The sequence below is a fragment of the Grus americana genome, chromosome 8 (assembly GCF_028858705.1).
Source record: "Grus americana isolate bGruAme1 chromosome 8, bGruAme1.mat, whole genome shotgun sequence".
Lineage (NCBI taxonomy): Eukaryota > Metazoa > Chordata > Aves > Gruiformes > Gruidae > Grus > Grus americana.
The window spans coordinates 6,876,684-6,900,495 of record NC_072859.1 but is presented as its reverse complement, the minus strand read 5'-3'; the positions used below and the strand labels follow the sequence as shown (position 1 = coordinate 6,900,495).

Here is a 23,812-nt window from a genome sequence, read left to right as displayed (position 1 = left end):
CATTTCACATCTGTCCCCGCATGCCGCAGCGTCAGACATAAAGCGCGGGGATAGGCGTGAGATAAAATTCCAGCTGCATCTTGAAATAAATCTAGCTGCAGTTTTACCACTCACCTCTCAGCTGTCCCCTCGGTCCTGCCGTCGTCTGTCCCACTTCTCCGGCTGCCAGGACTGAGGCAGGGCGATGGATGCTGCCAGAGAACAGCCCTGTTCAGAGTAAATCCTTTCTCTGGGTGTGTGGGGGGGGAGCAGCTGGAGCAAAGTGTGAGAAACAAGGGGAAAGAGGCTGCTTGAGGAAAAGGGGCTCTGGGGGCTGAGCTGAGCTGGAGGAGGATGCCAGGGAGGGTCCTCCTTGGTGACCCTGGCAAAAAGCAGCCCTGCCTCCTCCCCGCAGCATGTCCTGGCAGGGACCCACGGCATCAACATTGGGGTGGGGAGGTTGGCGTCCGCCAGCGTTACTACACGGCCTCTCGGCTTTATGGCATCAAGACAAGGCTCCATGTTGTAGGAGCAGGCAACGCTGGGCCCATCAGTCCAGGTGCCTTGTGGGAATATCGCCGCTATCGTCCGTGCCCGCATCCTCGTGACGAGGATGCCGACACACCGTGGCTTGCCTTCCTCTCCTGCAGCACCCAGCCTGCGGGCGATGGGGCTCGCTGCTGCATTTCTGCTGTGTGCACGGGAGCCCTGGCTTTGCTTTGGGCTTCTGGAGGTTCTTATGATCCACAGAGAAACATGAATTTATGGAAAGATACAAACACTACATAAGCTCCCTCTGCCTAAGCCCCTGCTTTATATTCAAGCTATCATAACAGGCGTTTGTCAGGAACAGAGGATACAGCGTTCTCCGTCTGCAACACGTCTCCTTATGCCAGTGCTGGCAAAATCAGCAACTTGTTCTACTCATGGATGTGAAATTCAGCCTGGGAGGTCTGTCTAGACCTCCCGACCTCTAATTTCTTAGCTAAAATAAGTTTGTTGTTGCTGGGAGAAGAGCCAGACTCCCTCCCAGCGCTGCTGGAGCTTCTCCCCCACCCCAGCCTGTTTGTGGGACAGCATCCTCCCAGCGCCCCTTCGCCTGCAGAGCCATCCCCCTGCACCACGGGCCAAGGGAAGGGGCAGAGTATGGACAAAAGCTTTTTTTCTGGCCTGACTTCAGCCAGCAGACAATTATAGACCATCACTTATCTGCTTCCTTCCCAGACTGAAACCTGACCTGTTCTCATGGCCTGTAATAACATCTCCAAGTTAATTCACTGGAGCTGTAGTCATTTGTGTCCAAAAATACAGCTTTTCCTTTTTCCCCTGGATGCAGAGGCTGTTCCGAGGGGTAGGTCAGAGCCCCGGCAGCAATGAGGGACAGCAGGTCAGCCCCCACAAGCACAGCCCCAGCCAAAATCCTCCTGATGCCTCACCAGGCAACCCTCGCAAGCAGAGCAAAAAGAGGTTTCTACAGGGGGGAAACTTAAAGAAACACGATAAAAGCATTCAGGCAGCGAGCACCAGCTCCTGCCAGGGCCAGAGGAGCAGGGACCAGGGGACAGACCCACCTCCGCAGTGACTGGCTGCAGCTCCCCCAGGAGAAGAGCAGGGAGAGCCCTGCATCCCCATCACCGCTATTTAAGAAGTGGCTCATAGGACACACCTGGGGTCTGCAGCATCTCCACCCTGCACAGCTGGGAACGAGCATCTGAGCTCGAAGCTGGCACCAAGCCCTCTGCAGAGCACCCCACGGGAAGCCCAGGGGCACGCTCGGTGCCGGCAGCTCCGTCTCCAAAGCGCACGATCCTCGCGGTGGCACGCGTGCGTCGGCGGAAGGTGTGTGCGTGCCGCAAGTGCAAACAACAGGGTCTGGGAACAGTTAATCCCAGCAGGGGCTGCAGATTTTATTTGCGAAAATCTCCTTCTGCTACAGCCTCCTCCAGTCTGCTGGCTTTGGCTGAATATTTCGCAGGGGTTCCTCTAGCACGGGGCGGGGGGGGGGTGGTGGAGGCAGAGGTTCAAAGGGCAGCAACAGCTCGACAGCCAGAGGTGATAAGCAACCATAGACCAACCCTGTGCTGATATTAATTGATGTGCAGCACCCGGAGTCAGCGGCTAACCCCAGCTATGGGCCAGCCGTCTCTCTCTCAGCCTGTTTCCTCGGGCAGGCGCGCTCAGGAGCACGCACGAAGGAGAAGGAGATCTAGCGAAAGCTGCGTGCTGCGGCCGAGGTGATTTCTCAGCCATTAGCTGCTGGCACCGGAGCGTATCTCTAGAGCTCTTCCTAGGGCAAGGATCGCTAAACAGTGGAGCAAGGAGAGCCGCGCAGGAGAGGGGAAAATTAGCAAAAGGCAATTAGGCAGGTCAGCCTCCTTTTGTCATCCAGATGGTGCTGGGCTGGGACAGCATAAACCGGCGTGGGAGCGGGCAAAGAAGCTGCAAAGGCCGTTCCCCTGTGAGCTGCTGGGCTCTCCAGCGCCCAGGGAGGCTTTCCTGCCGGGATGCTCCTGGGGCGGGATGCGGAGGAAGGCCAGCCTTGCTCAGAAACGGCCCGTCGGGTACGTTTAAACACCCACCAGCCTCTCACAGGCAGCGGGAAGAAGCTGATTGTGTCAAGCATCAAATCGCTGTCGCTAGCGCAGGCTGAAAACACGCTCGAGGAGTTAATGCAGGGAAAAAAGAGGCTAAGACAAGAAGAGAGTGGTGGCACATGTGACTGATAATCCCATCTGCCCGTTTCGCTGTCAGCCGTAGGTCTTCATCCCCGCCGGCGTTGCCGAGATGTTACAGGCACAGAAGAGCAAGCCGGTTCTCCGCAGCACCGGTCGGCTCAGCGCAGGGTGGGAAAGATGTCCCTCTTCCCAAACCAGCACCAGGTGAAGCAGGGATTTGCCAACACTCGTCACAGAAATGTCCCCAAGCCGCTCTCCTTCCCTGCTACCTGCTGGGGCATCTTCCACCCCTAAGTGATCGCTGAGACCTGGGGGCAAGGATGTTTGTCCTTGCAGCGGGGTGGTCCATCCACCACGGGACACGACATGGCTGGAGCCACCATGCATTTGGGGACGTGGGGACCACAGCAAAGCCCTTGTTCCCAGCACCGGCGTGGATAGCCCGGGCTGCGCGTGGCAGGCTGGCTGTGACCCGAGGCTGCGTCCTTGAGACGACGCAAGGATTTATGGCCTGTCCCATTGCCTCCCCTCCGCTCTCACTTCTGCTGCAGAAAGCAGCTGTAGCTATTCCTGCCAGGAGGTGTAAGACAAGGCTGTGCCAAGGGGCAGGGGAGGCTCTGCTAATTCACAGCTCCTTCGCACAGCTCACGCTGCTTTCCTAATGCGTTCCTAGCTGCTAAAGGAGGTGAGACTCGCTGATACGGTGCCATATCACATGCTGGAGGAACAGGGGCTCAAGCTGGGACAGGTCCTTAAAAAAATTATGCCTGTGTAAATGAAGCCCACCCTTTGATCAGTGAGAAAAAAAAAAAAAACTAAAAAAAGCTTGACTGCACTTTTTTTTTCCCCTCCTAAAGTAAATTAGCAATGAAATAAGGCCGTCTGCAAGCCCCTGGCAACGCTTCAGAGGCCAAGGGAAGGGGGCAGCTGGGAGCTCTGGCCGATGGTCCTGCATGCTCCATGCTCCATCCTGAGGACCCAGAGCCGTGACACCGTGGCCCGAAGCCCGCGTGTTTGCCCGGATACCATAGGATTAAACTCCGCTGGGAGGTATAACCCTCGGAGTTATTTCCTTCCTCTGCTCCTCTCCTTTTTGAAAAAAAAAAAAAAAACAAAAACCTACATCATTCATGATGGCCATGATGCAGATCTGTGAAAATCAATCTGAAAATCGCATCATCTATGGCAGAATGCTCCATAAATTGACTGACTGGGTCCCAGGGGAGGGCACGTGGGAGGGAGAGAAAGCCTAGCTTAGGCCTGGCTTTAGCAAGTAACTGCACGTCCTTAACCCTCGTCCCTATTCCCTCTCCCTTGCACCCCAAGCAGCATCGGTACCTCTGCTAAAGTCTGCTGGTGCCTCGCATCCGCGCCCTGGTCCTGACAGCAGCTCGCTTGTGTACTGGACCGCTGCGGAGACATCCAGCTCTCAGCCCTGCAACGGCTTCGAGATGAGCGCGCCGGGTGAGTTTTGGCTGCAGGTCGGCACTGCTGGGTTTCCACCTGCTCGCCCAGCCCCCCCCAGCACCCGACTGCCCCTTGCCAGGGGTGCCGGGCACCTCGAGAGCCCCGCTTTGGCGAGAGGAAGATACCACCTAGGGAAGGAGAGCAATTAATGCTTTTTGCATTCATTTAGAAAGCAGAATTGTGTTAGTTGGGGGGGGTATTATCTACAGAGAAATAGCAAAGGCAAATGCATAGCGGGCTCTGTCCTGCTCTGGCATCTAACCAGGAGATGGGGTGGTGGGTACCGGGACAAGCCAAGCAGGGGTGAGACCAGCCCTGCCCATCCCCTCGCTCTCTGTCACTTGTAAAGCCAAAGGCGACACAAAGCAGCTCCCAAAAAGCTCCTGGGAGACAGCGTTCGCCAGCTTGCTCTTCCATGCACTGGTAGGGGCTGGTTTCCAGGGCAGTTTCACCTGCTCACGTGGGGTGTAGCAAACACAGCCGGTGCAGATGCACAGCGCTACTTCCCCGAGCAAGGAAGATCATTGTCAAGAGACATAAATAAATGAGAAGAATAAATAAATAGGGGTGCTGAACCAGGCCAGGCTGTTCAAACCCATTGGGGAGGACCACCCTTGTGAGCGCATCCCATTTCTCTCGGGAGCCGCGCTGATGCTGGAAAGGAGCAGCGATTGCATGTGCTCGCCCGTGGGGGAGATGCTCGCCCGTGGGGGGGATGCTCGCCCGTGGGGGGGGACGCTCACCCGGGGAACCGTCGGCGCTGCCAGCCAGCAATGCCGCGTGGCTCCCAGCATGAGTAAGCACCAGCCCCACTTCAGAGCCCACACACATCCTCGGCACAGGGAGAGCGCGCTTCTAAGTACCAGCAGAGGAAGGAAAGGGAAGGGAAGAGGGGGGATGAGAGCCGCCCCCAGCATCTCCCCTCCGAGCAGCTGTATCCCCCGAGGGAGCAAACCCCTGCCCGCTCAGTCTTGTACGTATGGATTTTAAACACCTCGCCGGGACTGCAAAAATGAAGCCAAAAGGTTTAATTCTTTCAAGCTTCCCCATCCCTCCCTCTTGTCCCTTCCTCCCCGCAGGAGCCTGGCTTTGACTCCAGCACCTTCACATCCAAGTTTCCCTTGTTTTGCTGGAGGAGTGAGCGTGGTCATCACCGGGCGTTTAACCGAGGGGGTGTTTGAGTGCCCCAGGACTGGAGCCAGGCTTCCCTCGCAAACCCCCCCGCCCCAGGGTCACGCAATGGCTGGCATCCTGCCTTAAAAATAATCTGGGGAGCCTTTAGGGAAGAGCCAGTGCCCGTGGAGTTACAGATGCACCCAGCGCCATGCGCCTTCATTTGGCTTTGCCAGGGGCAGTAGGAGGAAAGCAGGGCAGAGACAGAGAGAAAAAATCTAATCAGACGAGGCCTCTTCCTGGGAAGGATTTTTCCTGGGAAGAATCTTTTCCTGGGAAGAAGAGCCAGGTTACGGGGTGGTGATTTGCAGCAGTCCCAGAAAAGGGGCTGTTCACGTCCCCAGATACCTGGATGCAAGACGAGCTGTGCACGATGCTCACCGCGATGCCGATGCTGTGGGCAGGGACTGGTCCCACGTCCTGGGAGCCCACGAGCTGCCTGGGCAGCTCTGCTGGGACCCGGGGCTGGAAGGGCGCTGGAGCACCCATGGGCGAGGCGAGGGGAGCACACGCAGGCCAGGTTTTGGTGCTTCTGGTGGCCCTGTCCCCCGCGGCTCCCCAAGCCCCGGCGAGGAGCGGCGCAGCCCCAGCGCTTCTGCCAGCGGCACGCCGGCAGCATCTGTTCCTGGGGTACTTTTGTTCCCAATTTATCCCCTGTCTCCTGGAGCTATTATAAGCAGGTACAATCTGCATTGCCATTGTTATTCAGATGATGTACAGATAATTTTAACCTTTCTGTTCCATTTGTCAAGGGGCTTTTTTTAGCCTCTACGCCTGCCAGGCAGAACGCTGGCTCTCCGACAGCGAAGGCTCCCCGTTTTGCGGCACCAATTTCCCTGGCTAGGGTGAAGCTCTGCCTTCCCTGCCTTGCTCCGGGTTTCTCTTTCATGGCCCCAGCTACGTTATGGGATTTGGGGAAAGGCGGCAGAGGGGGTTAAGCTCTCAGCTAGCTACGTCCATCACTCATCCTGGCACCAGCCTCCCAAGCAGCGCTCCATGGGATGTCCATCGGAGACCTGCACGTTCGGTCCCGCTTTCAGAGCCTTTGGGGCGGTTCGTACTTAATACGCTCACTTCCAAAAATGTTAATGCAGGACTTCTGGCCCCCACAGGAGGAGGTCTTCTCCTTAAACTGCTTCCAGCACCAGCGCAAAGCCCCTCAGTGATGCAGAAGGCATCGCCACCCTGCAGAGCCTTCTCCACAGCCAGGGGTGCAGATCACTTTTTTGGCTATAAGATGGGAATGTGCTTCCCAGCCTGAAAAATGCTAGGCTTTGCCTCCAGCCCCTGGCTGTCACTGCATCCGCCACTTGGGCAAGTGCCCTCAAGGCTGGGCCGTCTCCTGGGCAAAGTCCTTATGGAACTGTACGCTTCCTGCTGAAAACATGATTATTTTTTTATTAGCACTTCATGAGCCAAAGAGTTGAAAACCAAACCTGACGGCATTTGGGAAATAAAGGCAAAGGCGTGCAAAGTGAGGGCAACGTAAAGCCAGTTCCTATAGGTCACGACGTTGGGGCTTGGTCCTCAGCGCACTGCACAGAGGGGCAGCAGCGCGTGGGAGACACGCAGGGTAAGCTCAGCTCAAAGCGGTCCAGGTGAGCAGAGCAATTGCCTTCGTCCTTCCCTCAGCTCTTCCTGGCACAGCACCCTCCCGTCACCGGGAAAGAAAAAGAAGAGTTCTGTTGAAAAGCCATAAAACATCTTTGTCACCCGTGCTCAGACTGCCGCAGGCTGCTGACTCGCCTCTGACTGCCGGAGAACTTTTTGTGCTTTAAACAGCTCTGTAAAAAAAGAAGTATAAGACCCAACTTCAGCGTCTTTGCTTGACGACTCACCCGTCAGCTTTGGATCAGGCAACAGCGTCTGACTCCACTTGACATCTCCCGGGCGCAGGCGTGGAGCAGGGTGGCCAAGCTGTTTAAATCCCCCAAACCCCCAGGTCTCAGCAGGCTTCCCAAGCCCTCAGTTTGCAGGTTGGTGCTCCCTTGCATTTGTCCGGCGATATGATGTCACCGTGATGCTCTCGGCTTTCCTGTCAGTTTGCTGCGATGCCACTGTTAACAGCTCCTCAAGCTCCTGGTCCTGCCCCCCCCCGTGCCCCCAAACCCCCAGTGCCCCCCAACTGGTGTGTCTGGAAGCGGCCAGGCATGAGCCACAGCTCCCCCGGGGTGACAACCCTTCCCAAACGTGCCCCCTGCCTCTCTCCTTCGCAGCCCCCCGCCCTGCCTGGGGACCACAGGGATGCCAGGGCAGCACTGGCAGGGGACGGCCGCTGTGCCCATGCTGGGGAACACCCCATCCCACGTGTGTGCCACCCCCTCCCTGCCATGGGGACCTTTTGCGGGTGTCCAGCATCTCACCCAGGGTCCCCACAGCCCCACGGGGGTGGTACCAATGAGATGGGGTCCATGGTGGTTCTTTACAACAAGGTTTTATTTTTTCTTCCCTTTTGACAAAAACCATTGAAGTTGTACATTGCCGTCAGTCGGTTCGGTTCCCCGTTTGGGTCTGAACGAGCATGTTATGTTACAACACCCCGCCCCCGTGCCTGGGCGATGAAGGCAGAGCATCTCCCTCCCACCGCCCTCGGCCCCAGGAGCCACCAGCCCCACAGTGGGGGGGCTCTGTCCTCCGAGACCTCACGGGGGGGAGCGGAAGGATGGGGCTGGGACAGCCACCCCGGAGGCGACAGCGGGGCTCCGTGCTCCGGGGCTGCCTCATCTCCCCGCACACCCTCCGCGGTCCCCCCCAGGAGCTTTGCAGGGCTTCGAGCCCAGTCCCAGCACCAAACTGGGAACCAGTTGCACGTACTGGTGAATCCCTGCCTGGGCAGGGGCTTATCCCGTGCAGGCAGGGGTTGAAACACGTCCCCCCCTTCCTCATCCTCCCTCCCATGGTCAAGCATGGCCAGCCACCACCGATGACGAGCGCAGCGGCAGATCCCTGGCATCCAGGAGGCAAAGGAGATGTCCAAAAAGCCACGGACGAGAGATCATACAGCAGCAAAGTGAGTCCAGCGCCTTGAAAAGCGAGACGCAGGCTGCAACGGTGCCTCGGGGCTGTTTTTCCTTCCCCCTCGGCATAGTCTTTTCCGTGGTTCTCCTGGGGCTTGTTTTTGGTTTCAAAGACGTGCTTCGGAGGTGCCACCTCGTCCCCGCGGGTCCCTTCCTGCCCTCCCGCCACGGGAGCCGGACTGCAGCTATTGCAGGACAGACAGGAGCGTGCCATTTTTGGCCCCCCCCCCCCCAGGAAAAAAGGGGCTCTGGTTTGCTTCATACAGTTCCTGTACGTTAGTGACACACAGGTCTTAGGTGCCAAAAAGCTCAAGGTCGGATGCCGCAGCCCACTGCCACGCGCGGGCGCACCCCGAGGGGCTCTGCCCCAGCCCGTACCACCACTGCAGAGCGTTGCCACGCACCGCTCGCCAGCGGGGTCCAGAAAAACACCCGGAGCTGGAAATCTGCCTGAAATGTGCCCCCTCCTCCCACCCTGGCTTCGAGAGCATCCCTCCCTCCCTCCCACCCAACAGGCTCAGACACAAAAAGCCGCCTCCTCCCCTCCCCGCGGGCTGTTACTCAGAGCCCGGCGTATTGTCAGACACCTTTCTGCATTTAGAAGCAGACGATGCCAGCACCTATATTTAGAGCATGTACAGCATCGCCTCCCCCGGCCCCCGGCATCGCCGCATCCCTGGCCCCGGCCCCCCGCGCTGCCTGTCAGGCCTGGCTCCCCCCCAAACTCCGGCACAGGCGGCAACGCTCCGGCAGCTTCAGGTCGAAGCCGCAAACTTCTGACGGATGGTTGGAAGGGGACAGGAGATGCCACCGGCCAGCGCTTGCAACCTTCCCCGCAGCTGCCCGGGGCACAGCTTGCCCCCAAGCACTGAGGTGAGGGATGCAGGAGCCGAGCCGGAGCGATGGAGAGGGCTTCCCAGGGAATTTTTGGATCCTTTGGCAACTGGAAGCATCTGTTTGTGGGGTGAGCGGGGACAGCAGAGGTGCCACCCGCCGGCAGGGACCGATCAAGGCAGTTTTGGCCCTGTAAGCAAAATCTGCTCCCTGGGTGTGCGGAGGGTGGCTTGACCGTTAGAAAGAGGGGGTTTGGTCCGTGACCAAGCCCAGGAGCGGGCAGCCTTCGGAGCTGGCGGGATTTGCCTCTCGCAAAGCAGAGCTCCTCTGGGGGAGCTCACAAAGCGGTCGGAGCAGGGGCTGATCTGCACATGCAGGAGCGGGGCGGTTTGTGCCCGTGGCATCTTTCGGTCGAGAGAAGACACGGGTTACTCGGGACCAAAGCAAAGCCTGGCCAGAGCTGCTGCTCAGCCAGCCAGAGGGGCTGCAGAACAGCCCCAAGGACCCGGACCACAACATCCCGCAGCGGAGCGAAGCCGTGGGCAGGATGAGGGCTGTGCCACCTCCTCCTACCCAGCCCAGCGGGCTGAAGACCACGTCCCATCTCTACATGCACAGCCATGCCTGGTCCAACCACACCGACCAGACCCCGGAGCAAGCCCTTCCCTGAGGCTCCAAAGGCACAGCACCCTCCGGCTCCTCAGGACCACGCTCGGGCTGATGACGGACACAGCTCACAGCAGAAATGTGCCGGTGATCACCAGGGTGAGCCACCCATCACCACAAGGCCACCAGCATCTCCCTGGGCTGGCAAGAAAAGCATCGCACCCACGGCCGAGGGTACGCACGGATTGTTAGAGCTGATAGCAAATAATTACCAGGTTAATTAGTGACCGGTGCTGGAAGGTGGCCCTATACTACCTTTTCAGTGTTTCCAGGAGGCGTGAGCCATCCTGCTTACCCCCTGGACCACCCTCCTCTCCCAAAGCCCCACCGGCTCTTGGACACCCACCTGCCCCGGCACCGGGGCCATGGGGTTCGCAAACCCAGCCACCCCCATGGCAGCCCCACCTCCGAAGCGGGGGAAAGCCCCGCGAGCGGGCAGGGGCCACGGCTGCAGGGGAAACCGAGGCAGGGGAGGTGCCGAAGCCGGGCTCCTCTGCCGCGAGGAGGGAGGGATCTTACGGCACCGTCACGCACGCACATCTTCTCTCCCCTGCGGACGCGGGAATCTTCTTTTCCTGGGAAAACACAGCAAAGAGGCCTCTGAGAGGTTTGCCATTGTCCCCTCGGACCGCTGGCGCCAAGCGAGCTGTACCCCCAGGGACAGCCCCGACCTTGTCCCTTGGGCATCCCGCTCCCGCAGGCACGGCTGGCGGCACAGCCGCCCGAAGACCCCCTCTAACAGAGAAAATGCAATTCCCACCGCTGGAAACATCTGGGACGGGGGCGAGGGGACTGGGGTGACGTTCCCAATGCTCTGCTACAGCGATGGGTGTGCAGCAGCCCCCCCCTCCCCCCGCCCCGGAGAGGCTTGGTCCTGCCCCCACCAAACGGGGTGCGGGCAATAAAACCCCCAAGGGGCTCCCCAGCATTGTCAGATGACTAAAACAAATCCATGTATGTGTATATCTTTATATATACAGCATATAAATATATATACACACACATACCGTATATACACACACAGGCACACCTAGAGTTCTCCGTATATAAATAAATATATGTCGGTGGGAGACGGGATACATTCGGCAGCGCTGAGCCCCCCGCCCTGCTCCCGTCTGCCCCAGTACAAACCAGTCAGCTTCGGTTTTGTCCCCCCCCCCCGGCAGGCAGAGCCACTCCGATCTGCCTGGTGCACCCCGACCCCTCGGCGCCCCGCACCCCGCCATCACACCTCGCCCCTTTTCTGGGCTGGATGAGACCCTCGGGGAGGGGAATTCAAAGCCACAGCAGCAGGAGCCCAAGCGACAGAGCAAAGGGGGCCCCTGGTACCCCCTCGCTGGGACTCTCCGGCCTCGGGGAGTGGAAAACCATCGGGATGAGCCTTCCCGGGGGTCCCGCTCGGGGCAGGGAGCGGGGCTGCGGCCGGGGGGCTCTCACTCGCCCCCCAGCACGCGCGCCCGGCCGAGCCGCTCCGCCGCCCATCAAATGCTTCTCTGTGCAGAAAAAAAAAGTGATAGTAATAAATGAAAGTCGACAGATTTTAATTTTTTTTTTGCACAAAGACTTTTTTTTTTTCTTTCTTTTTTTTTTTTTTCCCCCTCTGTTCCGGTCGGTTTGGTTTTCTCCTTTTCCCCTGCATTTGGTTTTGGTTTTGTTTCATTCCCAGGCGTGGCGAAGAGCATGCATTGGAGAGGGGCAGGGCGGCGGCGGGGCGCGGGGTTTTTGGGGGCAGAGGAGGCGGGGGGGGGGAGACGGGACACGCGGGAGCTGAGACGGGGCAGGGGGCAGCTTCTAGCACTTGTCATCTTCCTCGGTGTCGCTGAGCACGTCGATGCTGGCCCCGCACATCACTCCCTGCCCTGCCCCTCGCCTCCGCCGCCGGTAGTGCCCGTTGGGCATCTGCCAGCTGTGCCGCAGCGGCGGGGCCGAGCCGATGGTGTTGGAGCGGCCGAGGCTGGTGGCGACGGCCGCCTCGAAGGTGAGCGTCTCCTCCTCACCGCAGTCTGAGGCGTGCGAGTCGTCGTGCAGGGCCAGGTAGGGCTCCGAGATGTAGCGTTGCGGGGTGGACTGTCGGCTCTGCTTCCCCGCCGGGGAGCTGGAAGACTCGGTCAGGCCGGCGGCGTTGGGCTCCAAGGTGGAGGAGAGGAGCGGGGATCCCCCCTCGCTCTCCTCGGGGGGCGGCGAGGCGTCTCCGGCGTGCCGCAGCATGGAGGCGTAGGAGAGGAGGGGACGAGGCTTGGGGGGCACCGGCGGGAGCTGGCGGCGGCCTCGCCGGGGGGTGCTGGTGTCCGAGATGGAGGGGATGGAGCTTTCGCTCAGGGAGCCCGTTCCCTGCAATGCAGCAAGAGACGCTGGGGAATACAGGGGCGACTGGCAGCACCGGGCACCCACTTTCCCCAGAGCATCCTCCCGCCCGGATGAGGCCCCGTTGCGCCCTCTCCCATCCCATCGCTGCCTCGGTGTCCACACCAGGGACAAGGATGTGTCCGCTCTTGGTGGGCAAAAGCAAAAAAAAAGGCTTTTGGTGGCCAGCAAGAGCAGGGCGCCCACAAGCCCACGGTGGGAAGAGCTAAGGTCTCGCCAGCTGCTGGTCTCTCCGCAGGCACCATCTCCGTGGATTTCAAGCACGCTCGAGCCCTGGCATCTCCAGGCTTCTGTAGCTGGGACACCGTGACTTTGGCGGGGAGCGGATGCCACAGCGGTGAGAGGGTCCGCACGGAGATCCACCCCTCTCCCCAAACGCTCTGCAGGGTGCCTGAGCAGCCCCAACCTCTCAGCCCATGGGTGACACGGAGATGCCGCCGTAGGGAAGAGAGACTGAGCGGAGCTCCCGGAGCTGGGGCTTATCTGCCTGGTTCTGGCAAGGAGGTTTTTTTTCTACGCCTCCCTTTGTGCTTAGGAAAGGGTTTTTGTCACCCACCTGCCTGTTGGGTGTCTGCGACCTGCCCTCGCTGGGTGACCGGGACTCGCGCCGCCGCTCCGGCGACTCGTCGTGCGCCTGGGGACTCCTCTCCTCCGAGTTGCAGCGGGAGATGTCGGGGGACAGCAAGTGCTTGCGCTCTTTGGATCGCCCCCGCTCCCTGCCACCCGAGCGATGCCCGTCGGACCGGTGGCCTGCAGGACACCCCCGTCAGTCCCCTCCATCCCCTCCCCAGGAGTGGGAGATGCTCGGCTGGGTTGGTTTATTTTTTTGGGGATTGGTATGGGGATGGGGTCACCCATCCTTGCTCACCCGAGTCGGCGTTGAGGCGCCGGGCGGAGAGCTGGAGCGAGGAGTGGTAGCTGCGCCGGCGGGACTTGTAGGTGTTGTCACTGCTGCGCTCCATGGAGAACTCATCCAGCCAGGAGCTGTTGGTGCGCTTGTCCCGGATGGTGGAAAACGATCGCCGCATCGAGCTGGTGTCCGTCACCACCTGCAAGCAACCCCGGCCAGCCGGGGAGGGGGTTAGTGCAGGGCAGGGGTGGGGGGGGGGGACGGCGGTCGAGCAATTACCGGTTCACCCATTATCACTGTCACACCAGCCTCCGGGATGGGGAGATTTGGGGTGGGGGGCAGCCAGCCTGAGCACAGCCCCCCCCCCATATAATTTCTGCAGAAATCAGGGGCGGGAGGAGAGTGGGGTTTAGCCTTCGTGCTCCCGGGGTCCCCTTCCCCAGCCGGCGGGGATCCACGCTCCACAAGCAAAGCCAGCGACCGCGATTCAGGCCAAGGCGCTGCGTGTCGGGGGAAGGGCAGCAGCATCCCGCCCCGGGCCGGGGGACATGGAGGGTGCCAGACCATCGCCCCTCAGGCTGTCTCAGCATCCCCCCTGCCTTGAAAACAGGCTCAAGCGGAGCAAACGGAGACACTGAAGAAATGATTGACAGAGAGGGGATCCTCCAGTGCCCCTCGCTCCGTGTTTATTTCCCCAGCTGCTGCCACTTTCCCAGACCCCTCCCAGGGCCTCCTTTATTCCCGCATCCCCATCCCCTTCCCCTGCACTCATTCCCTCTCTCCCCGCTCACGCTGTCGTTTTATCTTCCCTCTCCTTTTCTTTCTCTCCCCCATGCTTCTCCTTTCTACCTTCTCCCCTCCTTCTAGCTTGTGTTCTCACGTGTTTTATGGAAAACATCACCTCCTTCTACATTTTCCTTTGCTTTATTCTAGCAGCTTTTTGCCTCTGCAGCCTCGGGCCATTCTCTCCGTCTCCTCTCCTCGCACCGTACCCTTTCTTGCTCCCATCCCCTCCTTCTGATCATCTCCCTCGCTGCCGAATGGTCACTAAAGCCCATGAGGCAAAGCCTCCCTTCCTCTTCACGCCTCCTCCAAAGTGCCGTGACGTGTCACACCAGCACTGATGCCAGGACCTGGCGCTTGCGCCATAACCTCTGTGAGAAAGCAGACCCAGAGACTCCCACAGCAAAACCGAACCCCAAAAAGCGTCTGTGTCTCGGAGGAGGCTGAGTACAAGACAGAACAACAGAGAAACCAGGCAGACAAACGAGGAGGTGAGATGTGGCCCGGGTTCCCCTGGACAGATGGAGAAGCGTGTGCATTAGGACAACGGGAAAGGAAGGAAAAGGTGTTTCATCACCTGGGAGATCATCTGACGGCTGGGCTGGGACTCCTCAAACCTCAGCCAGCACCCGGGGCTGGAGGAAAGGAGGGGTGTCCCACTGCGGGGGGACCCCGTAACCTCCCGGCGTGGCCCTGCTCCACCGTGGACCTCCCGCATGAGCCAGGAGATCGATTCCCCTGGCTGCTCTCTGCTGCCAGTCTCTCCCGTGTAGGGGGGCAGCAGCGTTCCTACTTGTGCAGCACCCCAAAGATGGGGAGATGCTGCGATGTCGGGGCACTGGGGAAGCCGTGGGGCTCACGGGACTTGCTCAGCATGGAGAGAAGCCCCAGCGTTACCTGGTAGGCTTTGCTTGGACCCGGCACCCGTGGGGGCTTTGCTTGGTTTTACCTGGGGATCCACAGTGAGACGAGGCATGGAGGAGGCCCTCCCAGAGACAGCGTGGTCCTGAGTGTCCACGGGAAGGTAGCTGCCACGGTTAGAGGGCTGCTGCACTCTTTGAAACTCCCTAACCTCTGGCTCCTGGAAACAAACACACAGCCGAGCTCTTGGGATGGGGTTGGAGCAGGGCAGCGCGCTGCTTCTGCCCCGGCCGCAGGGGACAGCCCTGCTCGCTCAACCGGGGGCGGGTTTCGAGTGGGCCAAAAAGGGAGTCTAAGTCGTATCATCCATCGCGTTGCCCCTGAAAAACAATCTGCGATTCGCAATCCGCGGCAGGCGAGCCCAGATGCGGTGCTTCAGGCTCACCTGATGGCCAATTCATCTCGCACCTCCTCAGGTGGACCTGGACCCTGCGGACAGCCCGACTGCTGGGCTTTGACTCCTCCTCCTCCTCCTCCCTTTGCCAGAAGGGGACAGACATATGGGATTTTCTCTCTGACCTTGCTTTAAAGGCTTTCTGGCCACATCCTCGTTAAAGGAAAGCACATCATTCATGGCACCTTGGCGCTTTGGTCAATTCCCAATTTAGGGGACTCTTTTGTACAGGACGTGGTGCCAAGGAGGTGGGCAGGGAGTGACCCCGGAGATCCGCTAGCAGATGACTTTCTGGGGAGGAGGGAGCCTCATCTGCCACCTCCAGGCTGGCAGGACGGTGGCATGGCCGGGGCAGGGGACACCCGCCCGTGCGGTACGCAGCTCACACAGAGTACTACAGACCCCGGGGACGCGGACCGGGCTGGAGATGCACAGTGGTACAACACCGCATCCGACACGTGTCAGGGTGGTGCACAAATGCACACGCACAGACATGGAGGGAGGTATAGAGAGATATGTATATATATACACACAGACAGACAGACAGACACTGCTGCTGCTGGCCGGCGTGTGTGTGAGGCCGGAGGGGTGCGCTCCCGTTGGAGACAGTCTGACAGCTCGGTTTGGGACTGGGGACACCAGCACTGACAACAAAATGAACACGAATCCGAAAACATCAGATGCCATCACTCAGCACGGGGTAACCCACTGAAATGAGCGCTCAGTGGAAAAAAGAGCAGCCTGTGAAGAGAAGGATGTTTTACTGCAGGACATCGCACCCCGGTCACAGCTCTCACCCCAAAAGCACTCGCTGCTGCCTGGCCCTGCCGGCCAGGGCTGGTCCAGGGCTGGCCACGTCCCCAGCGCCCAGAGATGAGGGGCCAGTGCCCCAGCTGAGGGACACCTGGGGACATTTGTCCCCTGCTTTGGATCCGTGTGTGACCCAGCAGCTGCCATCCCGCTGCTGAGCTCGCTGCCACAGGGGCAGGGAGCAGCGTTTCACCACCGTGCCGGCAGCCCCGTGCCTCCCCGTGCCCACCAGCATCCTCGCTGGGACTGCAGGCGAGCGCCCGCCAGGCAGTGCGTGACTTTACCAGAGACTGGTGCTCCTGGAACTGCCCGTGGGCCGGATCCATGCACGCCAGCTGGAAGATCTCCTGGGGCGAAAGCGGGCTCAGTGAGGGGAACCCGCTCCGGCTGGTCCTGCAAAGACAGCCCGGCTTCAGGAAGGCCACAAGCTGGGTGCTGCCATTGCTGGGCATCGCCTCTCCGGTGGCTCAGAGCTGGGGAGCAACTGTGCTTGCCCCCCCCCAGGCTGTCAAGACCCCCAGGACAAACATAATCTTTGGAGAGCTGAAGTGGTGCCCAGGCAGGGGAGGACACCAGCGCCTCAGGTCCCGCGGCAGCAGCGGGGACATCCCGAGTGCAGTGCCAGCAGCTCCCGCCAGCCAAGGGTGCTGGGATCCCCCACCGACCCTGCACCGCCCAGGAACCTGCTGCTCAACTGCTCCCGAGGTTCAGGTCCATCTCAGACCCCTCCTCGGTACGAGAGCTTACACTTAGTGTTGGCATGGTCCTGCAAGAAGAGCATCCATGCAGACACCTGGCCATCCCCCTCAGCCACCTCCGCTGCTGTCGGTGATGCTGATGCACACCAGTGACCCAGGATCCCACAAAACCTTCGTGCTGGGAGCTTTTTGCCCCGGACAGAGTTTTCCCTGCTCCCAACAGTGCTTTAACCCTCTGTGCATCCCAGTGCCATCTCCAGAGAACAAAATGAAGGCTGCAGGAACACAAAAGCAACAGGAATACCTCCCTTCTTCTCAGGGCAATACTCACAGGCCCGAGAGGGTGTCCTGCTGGAGGTAAGGCAGAGCCTTCGCGTTCGAGATGATTTCCTGCGGCAAGGAGGACGGCTCCATGCGCTGGAACATGGGGGCGTTTTTCTGTATTGAGGAAAGGAAGAAGCTGAGCCTGTAGGAAATGCAGATGAACATCCAGTGCTTCACCAACCAAGTCCCCGCCGCTTGAGCAGGCGACAGCGTGCTCACGATCGCCGTTGGGGGCTGAGGATGCACGTACGTGCGCCTTGTAGTCACCAAAGCCCAACCTCTAGCACCATCCTCATCCCTCAGCTGCATCCCGTGCAGCTTGGCTGCACGTTTGGTCAGGACGTGGTAGGAAGCAGCGAGGGTGCCCCGAACTGCCCCCGCTCCTGCCCACCGCACGCCCTCGCTGAGCCCCACCTGCTCCTCCAGCTGCTGCCGCTGCTTCTTCGCTTTGCTCTGCTTGTAGTAATCCATGATCATCATGGCTGCATATATTTTGCCAACAGTCAGGTCAGAGGCTGAGAGCATAAGAGGGGAAGGAAGCGGGGGTGACACTTTTGTCTTAACAGAAACAGTAGGTCTGAAGGCACCAACGCGGATCTCGGGAAGAGCCCTGCTGTGGGATACCCTGGTGACCCTCAAAGTCTGCTTACTGCTCCAAAAGAGAGATGAACACCCAGACACCCCACATGGACAGAAAATGGATGGAGGTGGCTTGAAAGCATCATCATAAACCACCAAGACACACAGCTTCATCACACCATCCCATGTTATGGGGCAAATGATGCTCAGCCTCCTGCCCTTGTATGCTCCCGAGATGATTTACAGGAGACTCGGGGTTTGGCAGGAGTAGATCCCTGCAAACTGGGCAGTTTTCAAGAGGGTTCTCAAGCAGCCAGGCCGAGCAAGGCAGAAGTCAGCCTGTAGAACACAAACCCTTTTCCCACTTCTCCCCCAGCTGGGGATGGGTCTGACCAGTCCCCACCTCCCTTTGGGAAAAAGCTGCTGCAGGTATGATGGAAACTTGACACTGATGACAGCACCCGCGGAGACTCACTTTTTGGCATGGGTACCAACAGGTCAAGCATCTTCTGGGACAGGTGAGGCCAAATGGTCAGGATCTCCTTTTGAAGCTCGGAGTCTAACTGCTGCCAATCTGCACCACCTTGAACAGCGAGGGGCAAAAAGTGGTCCATGTACCTCAAGACCTGGCACCAGGGCCCAACTAAAACCACCCCTTTCCCATCCTGAAGTGAGGTTCACGAGCGGCAACCAGCTCTCTGGGCTGGGAGGGCCGTCTTGCACCAGCGAGCCTGGTCTCCTGCTCTCGCAGGGAAATTCTCCTACCATCCCTTCCATATGTGCCTCCATCTCCCCATCCCCTGCCCTCCCACTCAAAGCTGCCATCTTCAAACTCGCCTTGGGTCCGTCTCTGCGGCTCCAATCCTACTCCAACCCACACACACCTGCTGCTGCCCCACTTTCTCTTTTCTGGTGAGCGGATCATGTGCTGGTGAAAGAGCAGCTCCGCTTGGTTGAAATCCTTAAATACTCGGCAACGCTGCATAAGGAGGAGAGCAGAGCTCTCTGGCCAGCGGTGAAGGGATCTGCTGAGCTGAGGAAGACCCAGGCTCAAAGGGAGCTCTCAACGCACACCAACCGGAGACACCCCAGCCCGAAGGCAGCTCTGCCGAGCTGTAGGAGACCCAGGGTCAAATCTCTGCTTTATCTAGAGGGGTCTGAACCCAAGGAGCTGTCTCAGCACTGGGCTTTCGCTGGTATCTTGCCCTGGGTTGGGTTTTTTTTCCAACAGCTGAGCTGTTCCCAGGGGATGTTTTACTGAAAATGGCATGTTTCTGCAGAAAGCTTTTGATCTGAAGAATCGGAGCATTTCCAGCAACAACAACAAAGCAGGTTTTCCTGCTCTGAACATTTTATCTTCCCTGAGAGAGAGAGACTTCTGTTCCCCACAGCCTTAGGAAGCCAAACACACGCAATCTTTTCCCTCCTTGGTTTGGTTTTGTACGTGGGGAGGAAGGGGAATTCTCTCCCTCCTCCGTTACACAGTGGACACCAAGCTGTTCCTGCTCTCCAGAAGCAGCTTCCCGTTGAAAACTAGCCACCTCTTTGTTAAAGAAATAGATTTTTTTATATAAAGCGGCAGAAATTTGCAAGTTCAAGGTAATCACTTCCATCCACGTGCCAGGCTCTGGGTGACCAACCCTAATTTGGCTGTGATGTCCTCAGCCTTCCCAAAGGACCAGTGCTGGTCGCTCTGAAACCCTCCTGGCTCTGTCCCCTCTCTACCCCATCGACCATACCTTTGGCAATTTTGATGTCCAAGGCCGTGCGTATCAGTGCCATCAAGGTGGAGGTAAAATGGACCGTCATGTCCTCGGCCACGGGCATGTTCATCAGCACCAGTCTCTGCGCAAGAGAGAGAAGAAAACAGCGGACGGAAAACAATATCGAAAAACACATCGACCAGGCTGGAGGAAAAGAAATTAAACATTAAACAAAAGGGAAAAAAAAAATTAAAATTAAAAAATAAAAAGCAACAAAGAGTGTCAGAACAGCACAGCCAAAAAAGAAGGGCAAGGATCACCCCGCCACCCCCCGCCCCGGCTCCTTCCACCCCAGGACACCGGCTCACTGCCTTCCAGGGCTCCTCCTGCGCCCCAGGAACGGCCCCTGAGCCCCCCTCCCCACGGCACCGGGGCTGCCCCGGCACCTCCCGGCACTTTTGGGAAGACACGCCTGATCCATCCATCAGGGATGCGGGCGTGGGGAATGCTCGGGAAGGGGAGAGGGGGGCTCAGGTTTCCGTTCCCGAGGTGGTTTGGCTTTCAGCTCTCAACCCTTCCCACCTGGGGCAGGGGAGAGGAGGGTCCCTAACCTTCAGGGACTTCAGAGCGGCTGGATTCCTCTAGCATGCTACATCCTGGCGCTCCCTTTTTGCGTCTTTCAGAGATGAAGTTTGCCAGCACATGCACAGGGTCCAAATTATCCAAGGGTGGGGAAGGGAAGGAGGGGTAGAAAAAGTGCAGAAGGAAAGAGAGAAGGGCAACCAAGGCAGGTCAGACACGCCATGCTCCTTCCCCACCCTGGGCAGGCGGGGTGCAAACCGAAGTGACCAGATCCACTTTCCAGAGAGTATATTTTGCTTTGTGAATACCTTGGGTCATCCCTTCCCTGCCCGTTCCTTTTCCCCTGGCTTCTCATGTCCTTTCCTTGCCTTCAAGCCTCCCTTTTGTCCCTGGAAAAGCGTGATGGTGGATGTATGCATGCATGAACAACCACGTGAGAGCTGGAGAGGGTGGCAGCGCGTTTGCAAGTGTGCAGATCCCCCCTTCGCTAGCCCTGAATGCTGCTGAAAGGGCTGCAGGCAGCAGCCACCCTTGGCCAAGAAAAGCTTCAGTTTGCTCCAGACCTGGGCAACACATTGCTCTGTAGCTCTGGGTCTTGCCCTACCAACTGCCGTCCTCAGCAAAGCCACGCAGCTCCCACCCCGTGTCCCTTCAGGGCTTCCCATGCCGGGAGCATGCTGTGCCTGTGTCGTGAGCCGGCCACTGCCCCAGGAGGAACAAGGGGGTAAAACACCTTTTGAAGGCACCTGGCTTTGCCTTGCACAAGCCATCCCTGGGATAGCTCGTGCCGACGCGCCTGGCTCCTCAGGCGCTGCAGAGCTGCTCCTACAGGATACGTCCTTGCTGCCCACCTCTTCCCTTCTCCACGGGCTTTAGCCCTGTTTCTGCGCTGGCCGGGACAAAGATGGTTCCAAGCCCAGGGGACGAGCTTGGGTCAGTGAGCTCCTAAGGACATCTCACTCTCCTAACTGTGCTATGGGGTTGCTCCTCACCTCATCTTCTCCAGCCCTCCCACTTCCACGCTATTGCTGATCCTGCCCCTTCTCTTCCACTGGGGTCTTCCACCCCAGAGCTCCCTGGGCTTGCGAGTGACCACGTCAGCCTCACATGTGTGGGCAGTGGAGACCAGCCAGCATGGCCAGGACTCTTCTGAGCACACCAGGCTCCGCAGGAGCGAGCTAAACACATGTTGGATACCCCCAACGCCTCCCCGGCTTCCCACCAGCCCCACCTCCCGCAGCTCCCTCGAGCCCCGGCTCCTGCTCGGCTCTAGCCCCCGTAGAAGGAAGGGTTGATCTACCTTATAGGCCACTTTGGAAGGACATCTCTTGCCGAGGCCTAGCGGTGGTGACATAAGAGTCAGCATTTCATACATCTCAGTGTAATGGATTCGGCCACTGCTCATGAAGGGGGAAGGGGAGGGAGGGAGATGCAGAGAGAGAGGAGGCATTCCCAGAGAGCAGAAAAACGTACAAACAAAAATAGTACAGGAAAACAGGAGAGAAAAAAACAAACGGACAAACAGGAAAAGAACAGGAAACCCGTTAATCAAGGCAAATCATACATGAGAGACTGTCCTGATGTGGATTTATAGCACTGCTCACACAGACCCAGGAATGCTGGCAGAAAGCAACTCACCCCTCTCCTCTCTGCTGCTGGCCTCAAGCGCCTGTCTGTCTCTCTAGCAGTCTGGGAGTCCTTCTCTGCTCTCAACCCCTTTCCTAAAGCCCTCCAGCAGCCCCCAACTTGTCCCACAGGTTCCAGGGCTGTGTGCGAGTGGTATAAATCAGATACACGGCACTCAAGCCATGGGTTATTTGAGATAACGGTGGTTTGCACCACAGTGCTCTGTGGCCTCCGTAGCGTCTTCCCTCCCGGGGGGAACCTGGGTATTTCTTTGCATCGCCACCTAACCCATAGCCGGAAGGCTGTGTATCCCCAGCTCATAAGGTCTATGCAATTGGGAGGCAGCATCTTGCATAGAAGGCAGTGGGCCAGGGTCACTTGTCAAAGGAAGATGCCCAGTTGCTTCCGTCTGGCTCTGCGGATGGACCACTTTCCCACCATGCACCAGTGCAAAAGGCATGCTGAATTGGCTGAAAAAACAAAACCGGGAGGAAAAGTTGTACATGCCATGCTCCCGCCCTGGCTCTCTCCCACATGCGGCTGCAAGTTCCACCAGGTTGGAGTTTAAAGAGTCTCAGCAGAGGCAGCTGTTTGGGCCTTCCAACATTGGGGTTCGTTTGGGTTTCCCAAGGGAGGCAGCTAGGATGGACCCCCACCTCGCGCTCCTCTGCTCTGGAAGGACCTGCCTAGGATTACTGCAGTGAGGAACGCTACCAAAAACGGGCCACCCAATGACGCCTTGAACCCTCTGCCAGACTGACATATTTGGGCTGTGTGCATCTCTCTCTCTGCACATCCAGGAGGACACTCAAGTACATCTCCCGGGGATCCTGGGCTTGGCCACCTCTTCTTCCCCTCATGCCAGGCTTCTGTCCTGCACCACAACGTTCAGGACAGTCAACGGGCAAGGACAACCTCGCAACAGCAAAGGCATCAACCCTTACAGCTGGACTGGGAGGATGCTGCTGGATAGGAACCCGTCTCAACCAGAGTGGCCTGGGAGAGAGGGCACCGCCAAAAAATTAAGCATTCCCTGCGGGATCTTGGCCTCTTCCCTACCCATGTGCTCTGAGCAGTGTGGAAAGTGGAGAAGAAGAAATCTCCTCCTCTCAGGGGGTACCACTGGTTTGGAAGCAGTACCCTGGCCAAAGAGGCCCTCACCAAGATAAGTTCTGACGTTTAGAATGTGAACTAGAGATGGTGATGACCTGCAATGGGAACTCTTTGGGGTGCAGGCATAGAACAGGCTGGGCAAGCCATCCCCTTTGAGACCTGACACACCCGAACAAAAGAGGATTGATAACAACACTGGAGACCATTAAGTGAGATGATCAAGAGGAAACATCCAGGTCCAGGAGTCTGTAAGCAGCGTCTTGGCAGAGCTGGACGTGCACTGACTCTAGGTATCTGAAAAAAAGATGACTTCAAAATTCTCATGCTCAAGAACTTTGTGCAAAAAGGAAGCAAGACGGTGATCTTCCACCCACGCTTCCTGGCAGGGGGCATTTTAGCACACCCAGCACACATCAGACACTGTCTTACATACTGAGATTCTCCGCACAATGAAGGAGGAATGGATTCTCACAAAAGGAAGAGTTCGCATCAGTAACCAAGACGGACCGCACGAGAACTGTGCTGTTCTCACAGACGGGCCGCACACTTTGCTGCTTCTCAGAGCAGAGATCTTAAAGCGTTTTGAGCAGCACAGCAGTGCCCAGAAACCACATCCCCATGGAGCGAAGCACAGGAAGGCACATGCAATGTCATCCATCTGAACAGGATGGCTCCCAGGAGCTGGTCCCAGCACAGGTGTATCCTTGATGGGAGAGCTGGCCATCTGTCCTGCGTCTGGAACGGAGATGTGCCCTGTGGCTATGGCACGGGGTGGCCTGTAAAACCGCCAGGCAGTAATGGCTTGGTCCTGGTGCTCCGAGAGAACTCTGTGAGTGATGGAGAAGGACATCTGGGGGACATCTGTCCTCCTGTGGTTTGGAAATAAGTACTGTGCTGTGCCAGGCTATTAGGAACAGAGCACCAGAATAGCAAGTGATGTGAGAGTAGATTCAGGAACCAGAGATGTCCACAGGGACATGAATGTCTGTGGAGCATTTGCCTGGCCCATGACCATCTCAAGGGCTACTTTTAGGGGCAAAGGTGATGCCCACCTCCTTGGCTCACTTTTGCATGACTGCTAGAAGTGGATGTGTTGAAGAAAGCCAGAGATTGCCCCAAGGAGCAGAGCTGGCTGCCAAGATGCAGTCCCAGCAAGATATGATTACAAGACCTGCTCTCCCCAGCATAAGACAGAGCTTGCTGGACTTCTCAAGAAGTCTTCCTGCATCAATGTCCCTTTTTTAGCCCACCTGC

The 23,812-nt window shown here is 58.3% G+C and overlaps 1 protein-coding gene across 1 annotated transcript in view; it reads right to left on the bottom strand.

The window, feature by feature from the left end:
- Positions 1-9,022: 9,022 nt before the first annotated feature.
- The window catches only part of CACNA1E (calcium voltage-gated channel subunit alpha1 E), a 167,681-nt gene continuing 152,891 nt past the window's right edge, over positions 9,023-23,812 (bottom strand). Inside the window, exons 41-50 of the mRNA XM_054833380.1 lie at positions 21,120-21,216; positions 19,274-19,379; positions 18,010-18,117; positions 17,370-17,470; positions 16,963-17,069; positions 16,218-16,326; positions 14,758-14,889; positions 13,044-13,224; positions 12,732-12,925; positions 9,023-12,142 (exon numbers count right to left, since the gene is read on the bottom strand). Of these exons, the coding sequence (XP_054689355.1) occupies positions 11,603-12,142; positions 12,732-12,925; positions 13,044-13,224; positions 14,758-14,889; positions 16,218-16,326; positions 16,963-17,069; positions 17,370-17,470; positions 18,010-18,117; positions 19,274-19,379; positions 21,120-21,216 (1,675 nt within the window). The 3' untranslated portion in view covers positions 9,023-11,602. The remainder of the gene's footprint in view (positions 12,143-12,731; positions 12,926-13,043; positions 13,225-14,757; positions 14,890-16,217; positions 16,327-16,962; positions 17,070-17,369; positions 17,471-18,009; positions 18,118-19,273; positions 19,380-21,119; positions 21,217-23,812) is intronic.